Source organism: Sander vitreus, chromosome 24, assembly GCF_031162955.1.
Source record: "Sander vitreus isolate 19-12246 chromosome 24, sanVit1, whole genome shotgun sequence".
NCBI lineage: Eukaryota > Metazoa > Chordata > Actinopteri > Perciformes > Percidae > Sander > Sander vitreus.
Window position 1 is genome coordinate 7,460,917 of NC_135878.1, and position 22,633 is coordinate 7,483,549.

Sequence of the window (22,633 nt, forward strand, 5' to 3'; positions counted from 1 at the left end):
GGGCCTTATCTGTGGAAGAGTTCATATCTGTGGTATCTTCTGAAGGGGGGTGCGTGCGTGTGTGTGTGTGTGTGTGTGTGTGTGTGTGTGTGTGTGTGTGTGTGTGTGTGTGAGAGAGAGAGAGAGAGACAGAGAGACAGACAGACGCGCTCTCTCTCCAATTCCCTATAATCAGCGACCGACGGGAGGGGGCGGAGCCGAAGCGCCGTGACTGTAACGCGATAGCTGCTCAGCTCAAAAGCTTGATCACTCTCACACACACACGAACTACACACACTTCCCAGACACATCCACAGGACACACGCCGGTGTCGGAGCGGAGCGAAAAAGACACACAGGCGAAAGGAGCGGTGCCGCAGGAGGTGGCACGACATGAAAGGTCTTTTTGGAGAGCAAGAGCGCAACACCTTTTCTTATTTATTATTCTGTGATTTTTGTGCTGCAATAAAAAGCAGCTTCTGACACTCGGACTGAGGCTTCCAGGGCTTTGAGAGCTGTTACTGTGGACTTTATATCTTGCTACTACCAAGCCCCTACAGGAGAACCGACCCTCGTGTGCGCAAAATACGCGGGGACGGGGAGAGGGAGATACGGAGACTGAGAGCCTCTCAGTCGGGACTTGAAGCACCCTGGAGCCGCTGTCTCTGGAGCGCAGCTATCGCCCGAAGCCTCCCAGCTGCGGAGCGCACGCAGTATTGATTGAGTTTGTTTGTTTGTTAGATATTTTTTTGGATGAGGTTTAGTGGCATCCGCTAAATGGACAGACATAAAAGGCAAAAGGCTGCGAAAATATAAATCTTTAAATGTCTTCAATAACATGTAGTTGGCATAGTTTCCTCCATCAATGGTTAAATAAAAGTGGGATTATTCCTGAAGTGGAGGAGTTTTGACTGCTGCCAGCGGTTTTTGGTCTTACGGGGGTGTGGATTTTTTTTTAAACGAACAGCACAATTTATATTCTAAGAGGTGGAAACACTAGAAACTTAAAGCTCTCCACGAGTTTCTGCATCACTCAAGATGGATTTTGAGCCATCGCTGATTGGATTTTTAATGGCAATGTGTCATCTGGCATTGAGAGTCAGAGGAGAAGAGGGTGAGTTTTAGTTACTTCTTTGATTTTGACGCACCAAAACATATGGGAAATAAACAATCTTCTGAATCACAGAAGCATGAATGTAGTCCAAACATCGCATTTAGTTCAATCTGCTGGACCATACGTTGCAATTATTCTACATTTTTAAAATGATTTATCAAGAGATCTTTGTCATGTGTTTCATATTATTTCAATACACATACGCGCCTGGTATGATAGCTATTGTATTATAACCAGACCCATGTGTCTCTTGGGCTCTTGGATATTTCTTTCCCTTAATTATGGGAGACATTGAGAAAACTCTGAGGGTATATATATATATATATATATATATATTACGTGTGTGTAATATATATGTAATATAGGCCTAATATGTGAGTTTAATCAGAATCATGATGACAAGATGACTTTAAATTGAAGTCAGTCTAATACAGCTCTGTCCTGTACGCTAGCCAGCTGTGACACATTTAAAACTGAAGAACTTAGATGCTTTCATCAAATATTTAGAAGATCGGAAACAGTTATCTGATTATATGCATGACGCTTTTGGAAATTCAAACACCTTGTTTATCCTTGTTTTTCTTTGATTTAATTATTCATCAAGGGAAATGAGCAAACCCTTGTCTTGATTAAAATGATATTTCACATCCGGATGAAAAGAGGTTTTAGGCGTAGTCTGGACTACAACCTGCTATTTTATCAATTCGCTGGTGTCCCAAGAAACCGTGCGTAAAAGCTACACTCTCATCGTATGATTCCACTAATAGGACTGTAATCATCACCATTATAATCATTATCTTCATCAGCCACCACAGTCGCTCTCCTTTATTATCTCCTCGTGCTCTTCGGGGTTGTCTGTGCAGCGTAAAGCTGCTGGTGGCTGAGCGCCGGGTAGCTCCATGCGGCGGCGCACCGTCACCTCCATGCGCTCTCAGTAATCAAATACCAGGGAGGTTACAGTGCAGGATGAGCCGCAGAATAGCAACCCTGCAGCTGGTAAGGATTCAGAGCCTTGCTTTAAGGCACTTAATTATTTCCGTAACGCACGGAAACGGCACTGTGTCCACACTTGATATACTACTGAGAGAGCGAAGCTCAGCCATGGAAGCAGCGCCAAATGTATTTAGAATCCTCATTAATTGTGGATTTAACACCAGGGAGCACAGTGTTCCATCTGGTGACATGATCAACTAATAACAAGAATTAGCTGTGGCTTCATTATGTCAGCAGAAATGCGCAGGGTGTTGGTGGGAAAGGGTTGTATGTTGGGGCTTACCCTACAGAGAAGTGACGCCCCTTGCGGGATGACACATGGCCTTTCGCTCACGCGCTTACCTACTCTAGCATTTTTGTTGCTTTTACGGTAGTTTGACTGCGGGTGTCACGGTTTTATATTTAATGTGGATGTGCGTTTTCTTCGCTTGTCGCCAGGTGGGATATGTGCGCAAAAAACATAGTACATACAATCTTCTAACATGTTGTTCTCTGTGGTACTTAGTGTAACATGCTTGTCCACACAATTTAATTTATGACAGTTATCTTTTCCTACTATAATACATGGAGTATTCCAAATAAGATGTATAGTTTTGTATGCTTTTTGTGCTTTAGTTCCTTTTCACTGTGAGTAGGCGGGGTGATGAGCTGTTCATGATCATATGATGACGGTTGAGCCTTTACAACAGCACCCGCTGATTTGTCTCAAGCTCTGTTCACTTCATGTGGGTTCTTCCTCTTGTTAAGGCTTCTTGTTTTAAATAGGACAGCCACCCCAGCCGTGTGTGTGTGTGTGTGTGTGTGTGTGTGTGTGTGTGTGTGTGTGTGTGTGTGTGTGTGTGTGTGTGTGTGTGTGCGCGCATTTGTGAGAGTGACTGGCTGCCTGTGTACGCCTTGATCAGAGACAGATGTGGGCCTCTTGGCAGCCATCAGGCAAGCAAGAAGCTAGATCCCCCCTCCCACACACTCTCTCTCTCTCTCTCTCTCTCTCTCTCTCTCTCTCTCTCTCTCTCTCTCCCCTGCCAAGACACTGCATCGCATGTCCCTGCCTCTATGCTCCCCTCAAGAGCCACATTACACACAGACGCCAGAGGAAAGAGAGACTGAAGGAGAACAGAATAGGGAGGTTCAGAGAGTCAGGGGGGAGAAAGAGGGTGCAGCTGAGAGAGAAATGTGAGGGGACAGTGACTGCATAGAAGAATGGAAGGCAGATGCAAAGCTACCCAAGGCACAGAAAAGTGAGCATGGCATCCACTCTGTCTTAATGTGAAGTAACAGAAGGGAACAAGGCAGAGGAAGACTTGGGGGGGGACAAGGCAGAGGAAGATTCGGGGCGGGGTCTGGTTTGGTAAAATCCCAGCCAGAACGCTACAGGGAGGGTGGAAATAAAAGAAGTGAAGAATATCTACACTGTTACAAAACAATGCTGCTCTCATGAAAGTTAATCACATTTGAGTCACATTAAAGATTCCTGCTTGTGAGGATCGACTCCCTCTGGTTTTAGCAACTTGGTACATCTCCAGTAGCAAAAAGATTTCCTTTAAAATATAATTTTGTGGAACAAAATGATGCACGCTCAAGGCGTCTCTGCCAGAAGCCTGTTGTTTGTTTGTTTCTTGCTTGGACATTTCCAGTTGTGGCCTGCTGTTCTCTGCTGGTGGCGTCCTCGCGTGGAATAGCAAAGGTCCCTTTTCATGTCTTAAGAAGACCTATATGCAGCAATCTTTATATCCGAAGCAGGGAGACTTCGACTCCACTTGTACTGTAATCGCAATAGTTTGACTTAGTGACATGCACATCAATTACTCCTTACCACAAGCATTAATATTCAGGCCATTAAGAAGCTCATTTGCATGTTTATTGAGTGGCTGGCTGTGCATTCTCTCGTCCTATGGTATCGCCTTCTTCCAGAGTTGGATTTCTACTCATTTAATCATTTCTTTTCCAAATGTTAGCTCCCAACTGAATGGACTTTCTCATTTCTATCTTCTTTGTTGGTCTTTTTTTACGGTTCTCTATTTGTTTAGTTTTTTGTCTTCTCCTCTCCTCTACAACCGAGCCCTTCAATTCTTTGCATTTCTCTGTGTTTTAATCTGCCCCAGCCTCAGAGGTATCAGCTGCGAAAACAAGGTCACCTATTAGCATTCATAGCCAAAGACAAACGGAGCGGCCCGTTCAATACCAGTCAGGTATGAGAGTACTAGGCTCACGCAAAGCCCTGGAACACCTTGCCACACTTGGGGTGAAATTAAAAACAAGACCCCCATAAATAAAACAGAGCTGGGTCTTTCACTCTGCCGCATTAGCCGCATAGGGGGGGTCTTAACGGGTGCTCAGGGACGGGTTTAGATGGGAGCTGGAGGGGGGTTAGCATTGTCAAGAGGCAAAGCATTTTAAATTTACTGTAATTCACGAGCAGGGTTAAAGAGGAAAGGGTACACAAGGGTGTGGATTTAAAAAAAACCTGCTTTTGTAATAACTGCAGTTCTCCCAGAAAGGGGTTTTAAGCAGTCAGTTCCACTGAAAAGTAACATTCTGTAAGGTGGGGGGGTAGAGGGTGGCAACAAATCACCAAGACTCTCGCTGCAAAGCTTAATTCTTCACAGCTCTCCCTGGCTGATGTAGTCTCAGCCATTTCTACTCTTTAGATAGGGACATCTTTTGTTAAAAGTGCTTTGGCTATGCAGGTTTGACGCTGCCGCACAGAGACAAAAGAGTGCACCAGGGGAGACAGAGACATGATACTGTAGTCAGGTAGTGTTTAGGATTAGGCCCACACCATTACCCCCCCCCCCCCCACCTGCAGGCACCAGCAACCATCTGTTCGCTCGATTGATCCATTGAACCATTGATCACGATGGCCAGCACTGTGCATTTAGCTGATTAGCATGGGGCACTTATCCTGTTAGGGAGGGAGGATAAGAAAGAGAGAGAGAATAGGAAACAGAGGGAAAAGAGGATTTGGGGATATTATCTGCCTTTGATGTAGCTTTTGTTAGTTCTTAAAAGAAGAAAGAAATCCCCCTTAAACACGTTTAACACTGTTTAACACAAGCTATTGTCTGTGTATGTTGCATTTCTGGGCTGATTGTTGTTTGTCGGTATGTGTTTTGGTCCATTTTCATTTATTCTGGTAGATAATGTCTGAGGAATGTGTTGAATCTATCTAAAACATCAATACTCGTTATGTCTCTGTGAAAGGATGTCTTTTTAAATTTACCATTTTCTACCAGTTGTTGCAAATATATATGGTACTTTTAGCTCACAAGCAAGGGACTAACCTTTCAAAATACGATTACCATTCATTTTTGAAAAAGCATTCAGATAGTTTCAGTTTTGTTCTTGTTTTTAACTTAAACACACACTTAAACACACACCAGGCTTGTAAAACCGAAGAAATGTCTTTCCAAAGTACGGAAAGTAAAAAAAAAAAAAGTATTCTAGAAAGTTTTGAAACCGGAATCTTGATAGTATTTCATCAATGAGGATTTTTCATTAATGTGAATTTTAAATTCTCACTCACTGCTACTAATACTGCTCATACCACTGCCTCTATTCCCCAAAGCACGGCCATTCTATACCTTAGCATAAAGGTGTTAAAGCACAGGGCAATAAAAAGTGAATCTCGTCACTTCGCCCTTCCTCCTCATCCTCTCCCTCTCCTTGGGTCCAGTCTAGTGTGGAATGGGTGAGATTAAAAGCAGTCAGAGAGACAACCCCTGCTATTGACTGAATGGATGAGTGCTGCCCACTCTCCCCTCTCATTCCCTCACTCTGGGCGATAGCACTTTTTAATTAAGGTGGGGGGGGGGGGCGCGAGAGACACTAGAAATGATGGAGGGATTTATCAGACCCTCTCCTCACACTCGCAGCTTATCCCAGAGCGTGACGCCATACTTCCCCGATAAGGTGGCTAATAGAAATGAGAGCGTGAGTGTGCACGTACGCACGCACAGAACATGAGGCATGCAGACATATGCACATTTTCCCAGATAATGAAGATAAAGGGTTACAACGACGATAACGGGTACAAAGACGTCTCTGGGTTTGACTTGATCTGGAGTGACTAGAAAATGTGCGCGCACACACACACACACACACACACACACACACACACACACACACACACACACACCGATTTTACTTAACATTTATTTCATTGACAGTCTATGCTGAAAACAAATGAGGCACACACACATATAGTATTTTTGCTGCATTTCAGTTTCATTTACACAATACTTCTAAAACACACTTTTGCAAATACACTCTTGCTGTTATATACAGTTTACACACACACACACACACACACACACACACACAGTGGTAACATTGTTTTCACACATTGTGTGTGTGTGTGTGTGTGTGTGTGGACAGATTGGCTCCTTTAGTAGAAGAGACAGTGTAATTCATGAAGCTCGCTGGCAGCTCCTGAGTGCTTCCCCTGTGTTACTCATCCAACACCACAAGTTCTGTTCTCACTGAAACATTATGCTTAAAAGTGAAACACACACAAATGTCCTATATGCTTATTTTGTACTAATGAATTGCCACAGACATTCAAGCTATAAAGAAGAAATACACACATCTCTAAATCTTCTCAGAACGGTTCATTTAGTACAGACGTATATTTCTGCTACATTCCCGTCATTTATTTTTTATTTTTTCTGAGCTTCAGCAAACACCCACCAACCCACACACACTCGCTCTAACACACTCACTCAAACACACACACATGCTGCGAGTGCTAGTGCGTGTGTGTGTGTGTGTGTGTGTGTGTGTGTGTGTGTGTGTGTGTGTGTGTGTGTGTGAGCTGAGTGACAGAGTTTTCCCAGTGGGGTCAGTGTCTACAGGGAGCCGCTGGATAGCAGGCATGTCTTAATGAGGCTTGTCTCTGCTCGACACACACACACACACACACACACACACACACACACACACAGTCCCTTCGCTCCATCTCTTCTCTCACTCACATCATCCTTCTTTCTCTCTTTCTCACCCTATGTAATTCTCCTTCCTCATCACCTTTTGTTGCCTCCCTCCCTCTCTCTCTCTCCGCCTGTCACTCGTCCTCTCTCTTCCTCCTAGGTCCTCGTGCCCGCCCATCGTACATCAACCCCATCCCCTGCCTTCACCCTCCTCCCTGTTCCGATCAATCTTTGTCCTTCTTCCCCAATCTATCTTTTATCCATCGCCTCACCGTCTCTCCTCCTTTTCAATCCTCCTCTCCACTTCCTTTCCCTTTCATCCTCTCCTCCCTGCTGTAATCCTTTGCCCCCCTTCCCTTCCCTTTACTTCTCCCCTCTCGCCTCCACCCCTCCTCTTCATCCTTCTTGGAGGCTACTGAATGGACAGCTCAGGGAAAAAGTGTCGAGGCTGCAGGATTCTCCCCAAACGGCTTAATCTACCGAGGCTCTGCACACTGATAGCATCCTGCACGTCGTTCCCTCCATAGGCTTCCCAACAATGACTGTCTGCACAGCCACAGCAGATAAAGAGATGTGTGTGTGTGTGTGTGTGTGTGTGTGTGTGTGTGTGTGTGTGTGTGTGTGTGTGTGTGTGTGTCTGTGTGGCTTTCTGTCTGTCTCTGTTATTCTTTGCCATCCCTGCTATCTTTTTTGAAAAATTTCTCCTAGCTATTTTTCCCACCTCTGTCGGCCATCGTGATTGACAGGCCCTCTGTACGTATTTGGATGTGTGCGTGCGTGGGTGGCCGTTTGAACATGGAGCAGCGGCTGTGCGTGTGTGTGTATAAATGCATTGGTGTGTGTTTATGCACACATCCCTGTACATGCCTTCATATGTGCACATGTAGCTCAACTTGTGTGTGTGTGTGTGTGTGTGTGTATGTGTGTATGTTGTACATTTGTGTAACAAGCTTGTATGTATCTGTGTGTATGCATGTGGGCGGCTGGAGTCGCGCACTCACATGAAATCACCGGCAGCTGTGTTGCGCCTGGTGTGTGAGCGTGGGCATTGCTCCTCTCCAGCAACAAAGTAAGGAAGCCATCGCAGCATCAAATGTCAAAGAATCTTAAGTGTGCCTTTTAAGCACAATAGGCAGTGGAAATGTCAACACTTGAAGGGTCTATTACACTTCAAGCCTTTGGTGCAGTTTTTTTTCCCCCTTTCTTTCTGCTTCCTTTATTGATGCTTTCACAGAAATTTGAAAGAAACAGGCAAGAATATCAACCCATTTATGTCAAGAATAGATGCATCTCAGCAGCTGAGTGGTTAAGCCCACCATTTGGCAGTGCATTGTTAATGGCAGTATACCATAAGCTTTAGTTTGTTGCCTGATGTAGCAGTTTCCCTGCCTCTGTATATTGTTTTCCTTATTTTGCCGACATACGCCAGCTACAATATTAAGAAAACATTTATCCCTTTGAGTTCAATATCACAAAGTTCATTACATTTAGAGATCCCCCTGGTGCATCAGCAACCACACGCACAAACACACATATGCTGTACAGAGGTAGAGCTAAACCACCCCCCGCTGTTGTCATGGAGAACACGTTGCTCTTTTGCCATAAAGAATAATAATGCCTGCAAATCTATTGCAATGCAATACAATACAATAACCTGTGTGTGTGTGTGTGTGTGTGTGTGTGTGTGTGTGTGTGTGTGTGTGTGTGTGTGTGCGTGCGCAAAATGCCCAAATACATGTTTCTTTTGTATGTGCATGTGAGTTTATGTATTTAGCGTGTTTATGGGAGATAACGCAAAGCGTGAGAGCTGCCTGAGCTGTCAGGGTGTTCGCAGAGAATGGGGTCTTTGTTGCTGCGTGGGGCTTTTCATTACAGATTCGGGGTGACTCCTAGAACCCCGCTAGACAGGCCGTCTGTGTGTCACTTCCTGTTGAAGCCTGCCGAGCGATGCCATTGGCAGGCTATTGTTCCTCGGAGAGTGTGATAGGATCAGGGAATGTGTCCTAATGTTTGCAGATTGGCTTGCCGGAGCAACAATTACACTTGGAGAACGCTCCCGACGGGGAACTAGAGAGATAAGAGGCTGGGTGTGGAAGAGGGTGAAAAAGGCTCTGTGTGTTTCTCTGTGTGTGTGTGTGTGTGTGTGTGTGTGTGTGCTTACCAAAATGCAGCATTGATGATCTTTTATTGTTTTAATAGCTTGTGATCCCATGTGATCCCGCTCGCATTGAGAATCCACAATGGAGAAGGTTTTCCAATTTCCTCCTAACTGACGGCCTAAATTGCTTTCTTTGTTTTACTGTTCATTTGTTGCTCATCACATCTTCATACCGAGAAACAAGGTAAATGAAGGAGTGTCCTCTGAGTCACTGTTATAGGGAGTGTGCCATTTACTGGGGATTTTATATAGTTTACAGCCTGCCATGCAAATGACAGATGTATGAATTGTAGGTTTAAAATAAAAATGTACTCAATTTACTGAATTGTTTGTGTATTTTGTCTGTTTTACAATCAATAACTGTTCTCTCTCCGGACCCCACCCTTCTGTCTCTCTCACAGTGCCAGAGTGCGGAGGCGTCTTGGATGCCAGCGAGGCGGGTTACATCACCTCCCCTGGTTATCCTCTGGAGTACCCGCCTCATCAGAACTGTCACTGGATCATCACGGCGCCGGAGGCCTCGCGCATCGTCCTCAACTTTAACCCACACTTTGAGATTGAGAGGCTGGACTGCAAGTAAGACGAGCAGGTTGCAAATAGGAGAATGGTAGAGAGGGCAGAGATGTAGTCATGTCTTAGGGATGTCTGAAACCACTCTTCTTTCAGGGTAAAATTGCTTTGACCAATAAGACTTCATGGTGTATTATTATTCTGGCTGAATGACGATTTGTGTTGACAGTTCATTAGTATGCTGCGAAGGCAATTGCATCTCAAATAAGTAATTTCCTGTTGAAGCACACAGGATTTTACATACTATTATAATTCACTGCTGGCGGTTTGGCTTGATCCCAAGTTGTTGAAACATTTTCCACATTTCGACCTCAACAGGTCAATTGCAAAGGAAATTTTAATTGTAGATACAAGCTTTCTGCAAAGCCATTAAGTGGACTGCGGTTTACTTTTCGTGAAATAATTATTTATGGAGAGAACGGCGAGCACATGAGCTCTTTTCAGCATCGTCCTTTTTCGCATTCACACCATTACACACATTATGTCTTGGATGCTGCCCAGTGCAACCATAGTCTTTTTAGTACTGCCCTTTTGTTTAAAGCTTCTCCAGAGCATTTACTTGCTGGAATTCCTTGCTCAAGGGCACGTCAACTGCATGTAACCTCAACAGTTCAAAGAGCAGAAAACGACTGAATGGAAAGAATGTTTCAAATGTCTCATTAATTAGTCATTGTCTTTCTTCCATTGGTTAAACTGATGATGTAGGACAACATATTTGCCAAGAAGTATTTTTGTTTTATTCTGCTTGCAACCATTTTTATTTTTTTTTATTTTTTTTATGCTGAAGGACAATACATGCTTTTTACACCATAATCAAAAAGTTTAGACTCATTTTGAGAATTACTTTTGTGTCTTTGTTTAACAATCTGACTTTATCAGGACTTTCCTGTCTGAGTTTAAGGGCAGATATCGCATTTTTCCATTACATGGTACCTGCTCGACTGGCCTCGACTCTACTCGCCTCAGCTCGACTCGACGCATTGTGCGTCCGTTTTCCATTGCAGATTTGAGTACCGCCTCAGCGTGGCTGGTCGTCATAGCGCCGCATAGAACGTCGAAGGTGTATTGTTGTTGCCACAGCCAGAAGACACATTTTGTTTCAAATGAAGCTGGAGGCAGCAAAAAAAAACTGCTGGCTAAACTATTTAAAAATGGTGGGTTTGTTCACTGTCTGTCGCTTTCATGTCACCTTTTGGTATTGCCTCAGCTCGCTTGGAACCTCGACTGAGGTGGTACTAAAAAAAGTACCAGGTACCTTTTTTCGTAATGGAAAACCAAAAAAGGCGAGTAGAGTCGAGGCGAGTCGAGCAGGTACCATGTAATGGAAAAACGCCAATAGTATGCAAAGACTGACCGGACAGGATAAAAGAAAAGAATCATGATGTAGTTGAAGTTTGTGGGAGGGAAGGCAGAGAGATAATTAACAGGGAAGAGAAGGAGAAGAGAATGAAGCCCAGCTGTTTTTCTGGATATATGACTGCGTTGGTCAGTTTCCTTTCTCAGAGACATGAATAATCCAAATCATAAGGTCTTCTATTGTCTTTGACCTCAGAGGAACAAGGAAGAAGTAGTCATGGTCTCTACTGTTTAGTCCATTTTTATACAACTGAGTCAGGGAGACTGTTACACAATTCACCCACTTTGAGACTTTTCCATTGTCTGTTTCAAGTGAACACAGACACGAATTAGCAGTAGTCTCTGCAATTGTGACCATTTAATTTCTCCAGCTCTCCCTTCTCTTTGTAAATTAAAGAATTAATAATTCTAGATGGGTATTTTTTCCATTGTTCACTGACAAAGAGCTGTGTCTGGCCAGGAAAATTTAACTTTCATGACGACATCAATGGCAGCTTTTTGTGTCACATTGCAGCGATCTGGGAAATGTTATTTTGATGTGTCGGCTTTGTGTCTCCAGGTTTCTGTCGCTTTTGTCAAAGGCAAAAATGTTGAATAATTATCTCCCTTGCAATATGTTTCTGAGTAATAAATAACGCTTTTACACCAGTGTCACTGTGTCAACACAGTAGCACACTGGACTTCCCCGCTGGAGTGGTAGAGAGGAATGGCTCAGCTGTTGATGAGCAGTGTGTCAAGCAGTTTCTCACAGCCCAAGGCGCACAGGGCAGTAGGAGGCCGAGGGAGGAGGAAGGGAAAACTGAAATGCCTCATCGTTTCTCTTCTCAACAGAGGGTTTTATTGGGATGTTTTTTTTTTTTTTTTTTTTTTTTTTCACTCGCCTGGAGGGACTGAGGCCTTGACCTGCCCTCTAACACACACTCCCACGGGTGGGTGGGTGTGTGTGTGTGCGAAAAAGGAAAACGAGCGTGGGTGGAAAAAAGGCTTATACGTGTGAGTAACTCTGCAAGCATGTAAGTGAGTATTAGTTTGTAAGACTAGCCACTCCGCTTCCATCCCTCCATCCACCCATCTAGCCTCCTTGATATAACCCCCATTCTAAAGGCCCATTAGAGAACAAGGGGATCACGCCAACATTTATTTATGCATAACCTCTAACACTAATGCGTTTGCCCTTCTGTGTTTCATGGAGGATGCATTTCCCATTGGGGCGCAGAAACAGCAGCAGAAATAAGTGGAAAAAGCCAAAGTATGGCTCGATATGCCTGCTCTCTCCTTCCTGTGCTATGCTTTTTACCCGGATTGATCCAGGCCCTGTAGCACTGTTACGGACAGCTTCCCTTTGGCATGCATGATTAGGCACGGCAGTGTAAGCAAGCAGAGAGTAGATTTTTGCATGTTTTCACGGTGTTCCGCAAGGTTAGGGCGAGGGGAGCTGGAGGGCTGCAGAGGTGGAGAGCTCACCATCTTGGTCAAGGCTGAAAATCTGTCTGACAGCTGGGATTATAGAGATGGCAGCAGCGAATACCATGAGCTGTGTGTTACCTGAAAGATGCAGAGCCCCCCTTAGGCCCTTTATAAAACCCAGAAAAGTGCTTGGTCAGCCCAAGAGGTCAGAACTCTGGCTAATATCCCTGGTGATTTTCCCTCAGTGGGTTCAAACAGTGAGTACTCGGACGATGTAACGTAGCCAAACTGCGGCTCTACTGCAGCAATCGAATCCGCAGCCTTATGCAGGCGCTCCGTGTCTGAGGTGGCACTTTAATTCAGGATTTCATTTCAGGGGGAGTCCGGCCGTGTGCCAAATAGCTCTTACCTCCAGGTTGCCAGCCGATTGATGCGAACTAAATGTAATAAAGGCTAGATGAAATATCAGGCTCATATCTCTAATGCAATCTGCCATGAGAGAGAGAGAGAGAGAGAGAGAGAGAGAGAGAGAGAGAGAGAGAGAGAGAGAGAGAGCGCGAGCGCTCCCTTTTTCTATTTCTCTCTTTCTTGTTCGCGTCATCTTCCTCCCTCCCTTTCTTGATTACTCCCTTTTGTTCTTTATTTTTACACACTTGAATTAAACATCGAAAGAATCACATACAGATGTGCGCACAAACACACGCTGTAAAACTTATTCGTTCAGTCATTCCGGAAGATCCATTTTTTCCACCTTTGTGGTTTTTATTTTCTCACTTTTATTTGGTTATGTGTTATTGACTGGAGGCTGAGGTGGGGAGATTTGATGATATAAGTCTATAACTTCAAACACAAAGCTGTAAGTCCCTTTGGCCTGTGACATGCCTGTTCACAGTGAGAAGTTTGCTTGCGTGCGTGTGTGTGTGTGTGTGTGTGTGTGTGTGTGTGTGTGTCTGTGTGTGTGTGCATGCATGATATCACCCTCTTACTAATACCCAGAGGGGTCGCAGTAAGGTGTGAAATCGATGTCTGTATTCCGCTTGTAATGGGAAATCGATAAATGATCAGTAATGGCCGGAGGCAGCAAGAGAAGGAGATGAAGAGTAGGAGGAGAGTGATGGTTAAGGATGAAAGGAGAGACAGATGAGTTGCCAGAGGTCATCACTAAAGGGAGTTGTTCAGGTTCTGATCCGTCAATATCTGGCACTTGGCCGGCGTTTAGGACAAGATCATGGTCATCAGCGTCCAGCGGTCATGAATATAACAGTTGTCAGTGCTATAATGATGATATAATAAGAAGGAGGTATGAATAAATGTAGAAACCAGTCTTATCAACCACTTCAAATGCTTTCTTTATTCAATTGCTCTTTCCTGCCACAGGGACATTCAGATATATAAGCTTTCTAGCCTCGTGTAAAGAAAACATGTAAGCAAAGTGGACTGGAGGATCTAAATTGTGTCTGGATGAATTGTAACGCAGTGAGAAAAATCTCTGTCGCAAATACATGTTGAAAGAGGCTGATTAAAATGCATCTAGCAGGGTCGCAGCTTCAGCTCAGACAGCAGTTATAGTCTGATGTTTCAGATCGATGCCGCACTAGAAGGTCTGGGGCCGAGCCCAGACTGCCTGTGGTCAGCGGTTTGGCCTCAGTCATGTGTAAGTATGAATCTGTGATGGACAGCAGAAGAGGGAGGTGAGGCATGAGGAGATGAGAAAGAGGAGTGCTATTTGTTTTTGGGGCTAGATTGAAGATGGCAGGCCCTGTGGATCTGCAGGGATTTTGCTCGCAGCATCTAGTTAATATTTTAGAGGCACTTATGGTTTATTAGAGTCCCCATCGAGGGCGGGAGGAGTGGGTGGTTGTGTGTGTGTGTGTGTGTGTGTGTGTGTGTGTGTGTGTGTGTGTGTGTAGATGCTTGTGTATCTGGGTGTGTGTCAACTGTACACCCTCCGTCTTACTTAATTTCTGCTTCTGTTCATCAGTGAGAGGAAAAAGAAAATCGCAACAGACGTCGTCGTTTACCGGATCAGGGTGTTGTGGGTTTCTAAGGAAACGTGGGGGGGGGGGACACACACAATGGAGCAGAGAGAAAAAAAATCATTTCAACTTGGAGGCCTCAAGTGTCTGAGCACAGCCAAGTTTGGTTTGCTGATGTTCGGGAACAGCTGTTGCTCTTTTATAGGCATAAACAAACTGAATCAGACGACCATGACGCGCCCACAGCAAATTATGTGTTAATCTTTTGTGTAATTTCGACGCTCCCAATGAATGCATTTATGTAGGCATTTAGATGAAACTAAATTAAACACAAGCTCCCACGCTAGTTCTTTGGCAGACAGGTAGTTAGAAGATCACTCATTTGCTGATAAAGATAACAAATATCTGATTCCTGGAGTAAGATTTTTATAGCAAAGAGAGTACTGGAGCCCTCAAGGCCACAAAAGGCTAGTTGAGAGACCTATAAATATACATACACACAGTGTATACATACTGCAGTTATGTTTCTCAGTGGTGAGGTGCCAATGCCTACAGGGGATGTGCCTAGTCCTTGACAAACAGCAAAGGTGTAAAAGGCAATTAGTTGTTTTGGCGGAGGGGCAGAGTGATATATGAGAGCAGAGGAAGAGAAGACATGTCTGGACTGGTGCAGAATTACTGGCCCTTAAGGGTTTTTACTTTCCTTTACCCCTCTCCCTCTGCTCCAGCTATTCTCTATGGGTACCCAGTAATGGCTCCCTCAACACAGGGCCGGTCATGCAGACCCAGACAGACAGAAAGCTGGGAATGGGGAATGGATGGTGTCAGACATGGGGCGGGGTTTGGCTGAAAAAACGACAAACTAATGGAATCTGGATGAGGGGGGCTTTGTGTGTGTGTGTGTGTGTGTGTGTGTGTGTGTGTGTGTGTTTGCGTGCGTGCGTGTGTGTGTGTGTATGTCTTTCACGGGTCTGCGTGTGCGCATGTGCGAATAATTTAATGTGTCGTGGAATGCGTTCAAGTGTGTGTTTGAGAGAGACAGACAGTGGGCTCTCACACGTCAGGCCCTCATGCATGTATTCATCAGAGCCTAGGGAGAGGCTGAGCGAACAGGTCAATAATCACATCTGAGGAACACTCACTCGCTGACGCTAATCCACGACAGGAGAGAGCGGGAGACGGAGATAGAGAGAGAGAGAGAGAGAGAAGGATAGAGACCCACTCCAAAATCAATTAAAACCTAATTAGGCTCTCAGCTCTTTCGCAGGCTTTTTATCCTTGGCATTGGCGATACGGCGAGTGTGTACGTGCACGTCTGTGTTTGTGTATATCAGCGTGTGCTTATGTGTACATGTCTGTCTGTCTGTCTGCATGTGTATGTGCGTGTTTGTTGGCATATGTTTGAGTGTGTGTTTTCCCAAAGCATGTGTCAGTAACAGCCCTAAGCAGGCGTACTTAGGGATAGATGTGGCTCTTACAGACTCACCGTGGGAGCTTGCAGCTAAAGCCTTCTCGATCGCCTCTGTAATGCAGGATTACAACCAAGACATGTATAAAAGAATTGGACAACAGCTTCTGTACTCACTAGCGCAAGTTCTCTTCAGGCCTACTTTTGTGCAGATTTGCTTCAACCATCACATACTTTAACTGCACTGAAAGTTTATTAACATCACGGCAGAGTCAACATATAGGGATTGCTTTAGAGAGGAATGACATCTGTCTTTGAATAATTCACAAATGTTCTTCCATGCTTGTGCACAGATATAATGTGAATTGGTGAAAAAGCACTCCAGTTAAGGGCCACGAGAGAGACAGAACAGCCAGCATTGCTGCAACAGATGTAGATATATCCTAACTTTTAGTCAAAACCGCTGGAACTTGATACCACCTTTCATCAGACCCTCCATCCCTGATAACACCCTCATCACACCCATTACTACTAAAAAGACCTAACGTTGGTGTTTCCCTAAATATCTTCCTAATGCCAAATCAGAAGTTTCCAAAATGGCTTTGTTAAAATTTCACTTGGCTGTTGTGCATTCTCATTTTCTGATCATTTCATACTTTGTTTAGTTTAATAAAACTGACCACTTACCACACATCCGTCAGCTGCTTGCATGGTGCTGACAGTGACATTACAGGCTCATTGCAGCATTTTCACACTCTGATCCTCACCTGTACATGTGCCACTCTGACCCAGATTAATGCAGCTGGGATTATCCCTCCATCAGCAGTCTTAGCTTGAATGCTCTGCAAAGGAATCAAAACACTGCAGGAAGGAGATAGCCAAAAAAGAGGCTTACTGACTCTACTTAATCCACGTTTTATTCTAAGGCGCAGTACAAAAGCAGTCTTAGTGCTTAGATCTCATAAAGGAACACAGTCGGGTGCTGATTGGTACCTCTCAGCTTTACTGAATACTTTTCAGTTTGAGGAAGTAGTGAGAAAAAAAATCCTGTTTACAATATTAGATGCCATGTTTAAAAAGTGGCTAAAAAAACCCAGAGATGTCTGTGCTTTTTCAGCATCAAAGAAACCATCACAGTAATTAGCGAGACAACAGCGGCCCTGTTGTCTTTTTGACGGCTCCGTCATATCAACTAATTGAGATGAGTGTGTTTGCGTGTGTGTGTGTGTGTGTGTGTGTGTGTGTGTGTGTGTGTGTGTGTGTGTGTGCGTGTGTGTATGAGGGGAGGGCGTCCTCTGTGTAGCTGCAGGGCTCCTGTGGCGATGCAGTTAGTTACGCCGGGAATCACAATATGGGTGAAGAGATACTTGGTAGCACTGTAGAGAGAGAGGCAACAGGGATTAATATTATGGAGAACGAAATTACAAGGAAGTGTTTCACAGTTGCGCAACTTGAAATACAATAACATGCATGTTTAGATACACACATATATAGCAGCAACCCAAACACATACTTACAAAAGAGGTAGAAAAATGAGGATCGCTTTAAGTATGATTCACAGTTTAGGAAGATCATTACTTAAGTAAAATTCAGTGTAACTTACATAAAACAGTACTTACAGAATGAGATGGTAACAAACAGAAATTATGGAATTTTCCACACCTTCCAGTATTGTCACAACCTCAAATTATTACCTTAAAAAGTGGTGGTTCTCTGTCAGCTCACAGGCATGGACCAGTTCTTTCTTAATCATATCAACAAAGCTGTGGTATCAGTTATTGGAGCCAATGCACAGAAGGGCTGTGTTTTATAGTAAATGACAGTTATTTTTCTAACTTCGTTCGGTGTTTCGCTATGGTGGAATCACCTCGGCGTGACCAACTATGGAAGCTCCAATGACACCACATCTGTCCGTGACAGACAGGTCGAACTGTGCTAGGGCCACGCCCCCTCATATAATCACAGTCGACCAGCTCCTTACAAATCGTTCTCGCTTTCTTCCTGTGAAGAAACTATACTAAGCTCCCTCAGCGCTTCTAGGCTAGCTTGGTTGGTGATCTGCTTAACCGTTAAGGACTACGTCGCCAAACGCAGTTCCCGACCCATGCTGGGCTTCACTGGGGTGTTTATTCCCACTTAGTCTCTCGTTTCCATCTTATTCTGTACTTTATATGGACATATAAACCTATATTTGACCTGGCAACAAGGTCATGTTACGCATATTCTGCCTGTCTAGCTGTTCTGCTGCATGTTTCTAATAATGTTAGAGGAATGACACACAGGATTATGTGCTAATTCAGGATCAGCCAGGTGGGCTCTCCTTCTAGCTCATTCTTTGTTTCTCTCACACACACTCATAAACACACACACACACACACACACACACACACACACACACATATGAGCTGACAGTTAAGAATTTGCCTTTATCGTTCAGGGTCAGTTGGCTGGTCAAAGGTTATAATGAGCTGAGAGCTCAAGCATGTAGAAGCTAAAAAGCGATGCGTCTTCACATTTATTTATCCTAATTTCCCAACTCACTCCCAGGCTGCTAATGTCCTCACCTTTCCTCTCTCCAAGCCCTCGCCTCTTTATTTTTTCATGAGCTCCTCTGTCTCCAGCTGTCTAGTTGCCTGCATCTTTACCCTCAGATTGCAGCCATTTGCTCAAGTTCTCTTCTGTGGGTAACACAGATCTTCTTTCCTGTGATCCAAGGTTCAATATTTTGGGGGCGTGCTCGCCCCAAGCTGATGTAAAAGGGATCTGAGTGTGTTGTCACGAGCAACAAAGGGTTTTAAGAGCTACATTTATTGAATGCAGCTGAGGGGAAAGAGCACAAGGAAGGTGGAGAAGCTGTGACTTAGAGCCAATTCTGTGGCAGATATATTTTCTTTTGTCTTAATGTTGTGTTCCTAAATGCTTTGCTTGAACACTGTGTATTCTGTCCTGAGGCTGAACTCTGGTGGTAAATAGGTCCACACCTGTCTGGTTTTTATTAGCTTAGCTTGTTGCATAACCCCATAACTATCTAGCTATGTTTATCTTCCCTCCGCCGCTCTCCTTTGATCTCCTTACCTCTCTTATTTCCTTCCTACTGCATTAAGCTTAGTGCAAACTAAATGTTAAGATTGTTTTCTGTGGGAAAACATTTTAAAGCAACAATAAATCATCTCTTCCTTTTGTAATTTCATCAGGTATGACTTCATTGAGATCCGCGATGGGACTTCGGAAAATGCTGATGTTCTGGGTCGACACTGCAGCAACATCGCCCCAGCGCCGATCATCTCATCTGGACCCTCCCTGCAGATCCGATTTGTCTCAGACTACGCCCACCAGGGGGCGGGCTTCTCTCTGCGCTACGAGATCTTCAAAACAGGTGAGGGACTGGACCTGAAACATGATTGGAAGTTTAAAATAAGACTTGTGTGTGTGATTAGTTCATCAAAGTTTGTAGTTGGCAAAAAATAAGATTTAAAGTTAAAGATGATAGCTAGCTAGATATGAATAAATGAATGTTAGATATTCAGCATAAAGCAGAGTGTAGAGCAGAGCATTTCTCGACTGTTCTGATCATCTTACACTTTGGTTTATTATAATCTTTATCAGTTTTACGCTGAATACAAAGGATAGCAGCTGATTGGTTCATTCACATTGCTTATTCTTATGATACAGACGGAATCTCACTAAATGTGCTCCAGCCACTCTGTCTGGTACCACTGTATGGGTCCACTGCTCATTGCATATCATTTATCTCAATCTATTCAAAGACCTTGTGGGAAACATAAGTTCCAACTTTTCCACACATAAGTCTCCGCTGTACATTAATACTTAAGTTAATGATTTTGTCTTTGCCCCCCATGCTAATGGCCCAAAACCTGTGATCATTCACCCCAACACTCTTACAACAATTTACATCAGCATAGGCAGCCGTGCATATAAACCATCTTTAAACAGTTAAAGAGAGAGAGAAAAAAAGTACTTTTCAAGCCGCTTGAAAGCATGCGAGGAATGCTTGCTTAATTGGTGCAGGATCCACTTCCTCTGGGGAGATGCGTTGGGGGGGGGGGCTTGGTGTGGGAGGGGGTGGTGAGGTGATGGAGAGAGCTCCAAGGCAACTTGGAGTTGGACTTAAGGTTAAAGGTTTATGGGTAGAGGCGGGGGCGAGGAGATTGATGGGGATGAGTGTGTGCCGAAATGGAATTTTCTCGAGGTCGTCGAAGTGCACGAGGTGAAGTGCACATATTGCAGGTGAGATTGTAGCAGGAAGTGTATTTGTTTTGGCGGTGGTGGTGAGGCGTGTGTGTGTGTGTGTGTGTGTGTGTGTGTGTGTGTGTGTGTGTGTGTGTGTGTGTGTGTGTGTGTGTGTGTGTGTGTGTGTGTTAGGAGAGGTGAAATGGTCAGGTGGCCTTGAGGCAGCTAGAAGATTTATGTTCCAGTGAGTTACCAGCTGATTGTTATGCAGCATGTGTTCCACAGTGGGCCGCCATTCATTTAATTCATGTTTAGGTCTCAAAGTGTATCTTGATTGAAAAACAAGAAATTAAGAGGAGCATTTACATTAAAAGCCATTAAAGAAAAGTAAAAGTTGAGGTTTATGGAGCACAAAAAAATTAGCATTCTTCCCACAGAGAGAGCATTGAGTTATCACCTCCTACCTTTGAAAAATATCTCTGGTTTTGTGTCAAACGAATGTGACCCAGATTTGGTGTTCAGCTCCGTTACCAAGGCCACCAGCTCGAACCCCGACAATGTAATAGTTTAGATTGCATCTGTCTTACACACACACACACACACACACACACACACACATATACACAGATGGATTGAAGACTGGTGGATGGTGGATGCGGTTGCCATGGCTTTAACAAGATCCCAGTATAAATTCAGGGTGCATAAGAGATTGTGTGAGCACATGTAGGTGCCTTTTTGCTGCATGTGTGGGTGGTTCCACTCAGCTTGTTGTGTGAGATTCTAGTGTGTCTGTATGTATGTGGAGGCAGAATGATAGATCTCTGTGTGTGTGTGTGTGTGTGTGTGTGTGTGTGTGTGTGTGTGTGTGTGTGTGTGTGTGTGTGTGTGTGTGTGTGTGTGTGTGTGTGTGTGTGTGTGTGTGTGTGTGACAGACAGAGACACACGGTGGGAAAATGATTGGGGTGAAGGGAGATAGAGCGACAAAGCAGGAGTGAGTGAAAATGTATTCAGGATGCGTGATTGAGGCCATGTGTTAATTACGGCGTTTCCAGCGCCTGCACACTCTCTCATCATAGCTGTTTGTCTTCCCGTGGCAGGCCTGGGCCACGGGTTTCCACTAAACACAGTTTACAACTTCTGACAAGAACGCAGAGATTCAGACTGAGATGTGTTTATTTACCAGAGTGGAAGTAATTGCAACGCCATTACTTTTACCCTCGTTAATGGAGTTGAGTTGCATTTCTGTGTACCTGTAATTTCTGTATAGCTTTGAAAGACAGTAATATTATTTTACTGAAGTATGTTTTGATGCAACTGTATTTTGCTATGTTTAAAGTGAGCTGTAAAAGTGTGAGTACAGTGGGTTTGTGTACGAGTGGGTCCGTGTTTATGGGTGCGTATGTGTTTTTAAAGGGTGCGTCCCAGCAGAGATAGAAATCTGTGTGTGTGTGTCTGTGTGTGTGTGTGTTCAGCTTCCTTCCAATATTAAACAGACAGTACAGCTTACAGTCCAGGCTGACCCCCCCACGCTGTGTCTAGAAGCCAGACAGTGTATGTCTGGTTTTGGCTGTGTGTATGTGTGTGTGTGTGTGGTGTGTGTGTGTGTGTAAGAGAGAGAGAGCAAGCGAGAGGAATATCTTGGCCTGTTCTAATGATACTGCAGCTTGTTTTTGTTTTGTTCATTCAACCCTGTTACATAAGCGGTGACTGTAACAACTCTAGTTTTTTTATTGGACAAGCAATCTGTGTGTGTGTGTGTGTGTGTGTGTGTGTGTGTGTGTGTGTGTGTGTGTGTGTGTGTGGGGTAGGAGAGGTGAAATGGTCAGGTGGCCTTGAGGCAGCTAAAAGATTTATGTTCCAGTGAGTTACCAGCTGATTGTCTTTGCAGCACGTGTTCCACAGTGGGCCGCCATTCATTTAATTCATGTCTAGGTCTCAAAGTGTATCTTGTTCGAAAAACAAGAAATTAAGAGGAGTATTTAAATTGTGTGTGTGTGTGTGTGTGTGTGTGTAATGGGGTACAGTACAGTGAAATCTAATTATTTCCAGCAAGGAGGAGCAGGAGTCGACCTTTGACTCTACATCCATCCTGATACCCCTCCACCCCTTCAGTACACCTCCCCAGGGTGAGCGTTTGCCCCAAAACAACATCCACCCACCCAGCCCCCCCCCCCATACACACTCACACACACACATACAGTACACGTATGCCTTAATCCTGCTGTACAGTGAAAGTGCACGACTCTGCTCCTCCCCATTATTGTTATGCCCTACTTTTCTCCTACTCATGCGTGCTTAACCCTTTATTCATCCCCGACTACCACCCCAGCCCCCCACGCCCCCATCCATCCCTCATACACTTTCACATACACGCAGTCATGTGCTGCTGACGCTGTTACCACGGCTACAGGGGGAAGACTTGCCAGTAAAGCCCCTTTTTTCCCAGTTCCCCAAAGCCCACCACTAGCACGGCGTGGGCAGATAACGTCGCAGCCAATCCCGAGTTAAGACAGGGAGCACCCCAGGGTGTTGGGTCCCCTCCGTGACCACTGCCGTG

General features: G+C 44.5%; 1 protein-coding gene across 2 annotated transcripts in view; it reads left to right on the forward strand.

Moving 5' to 3' along the window:
- The first annotated feature begins 245 nt into the window (after positions 1 to 245).
- The window catches only part of nrp2a (neuropilin 2a), a 59,532-nt gene continuing 37,144 nt past the window's right edge, over positions 246 to 22,633 (forward strand). Inside the window, exons 1-3 of one of the 2 annotated variants that reach the window (XM_078243444.1) lie at positions 246 to 1,092; positions 9,570 to 9,744; positions 19,080 to 19,261. In XM_078243444.1, the coding sequence (XP_078099570.1) occupies positions 1,017 to 1,092; positions 9,570 to 9,744; positions 19,080 to 19,261 (433 nt within the window). In that variant the 5' untranslated portion in view covers positions 246 to 1,016. The remainder of the gene's footprint in view (positions 1,093 to 9,569; positions 9,745 to 19,079; positions 19,262 to 22,633) is intronic. The other variant, XM_078243443.1, reaches the window with a different exon arrangement.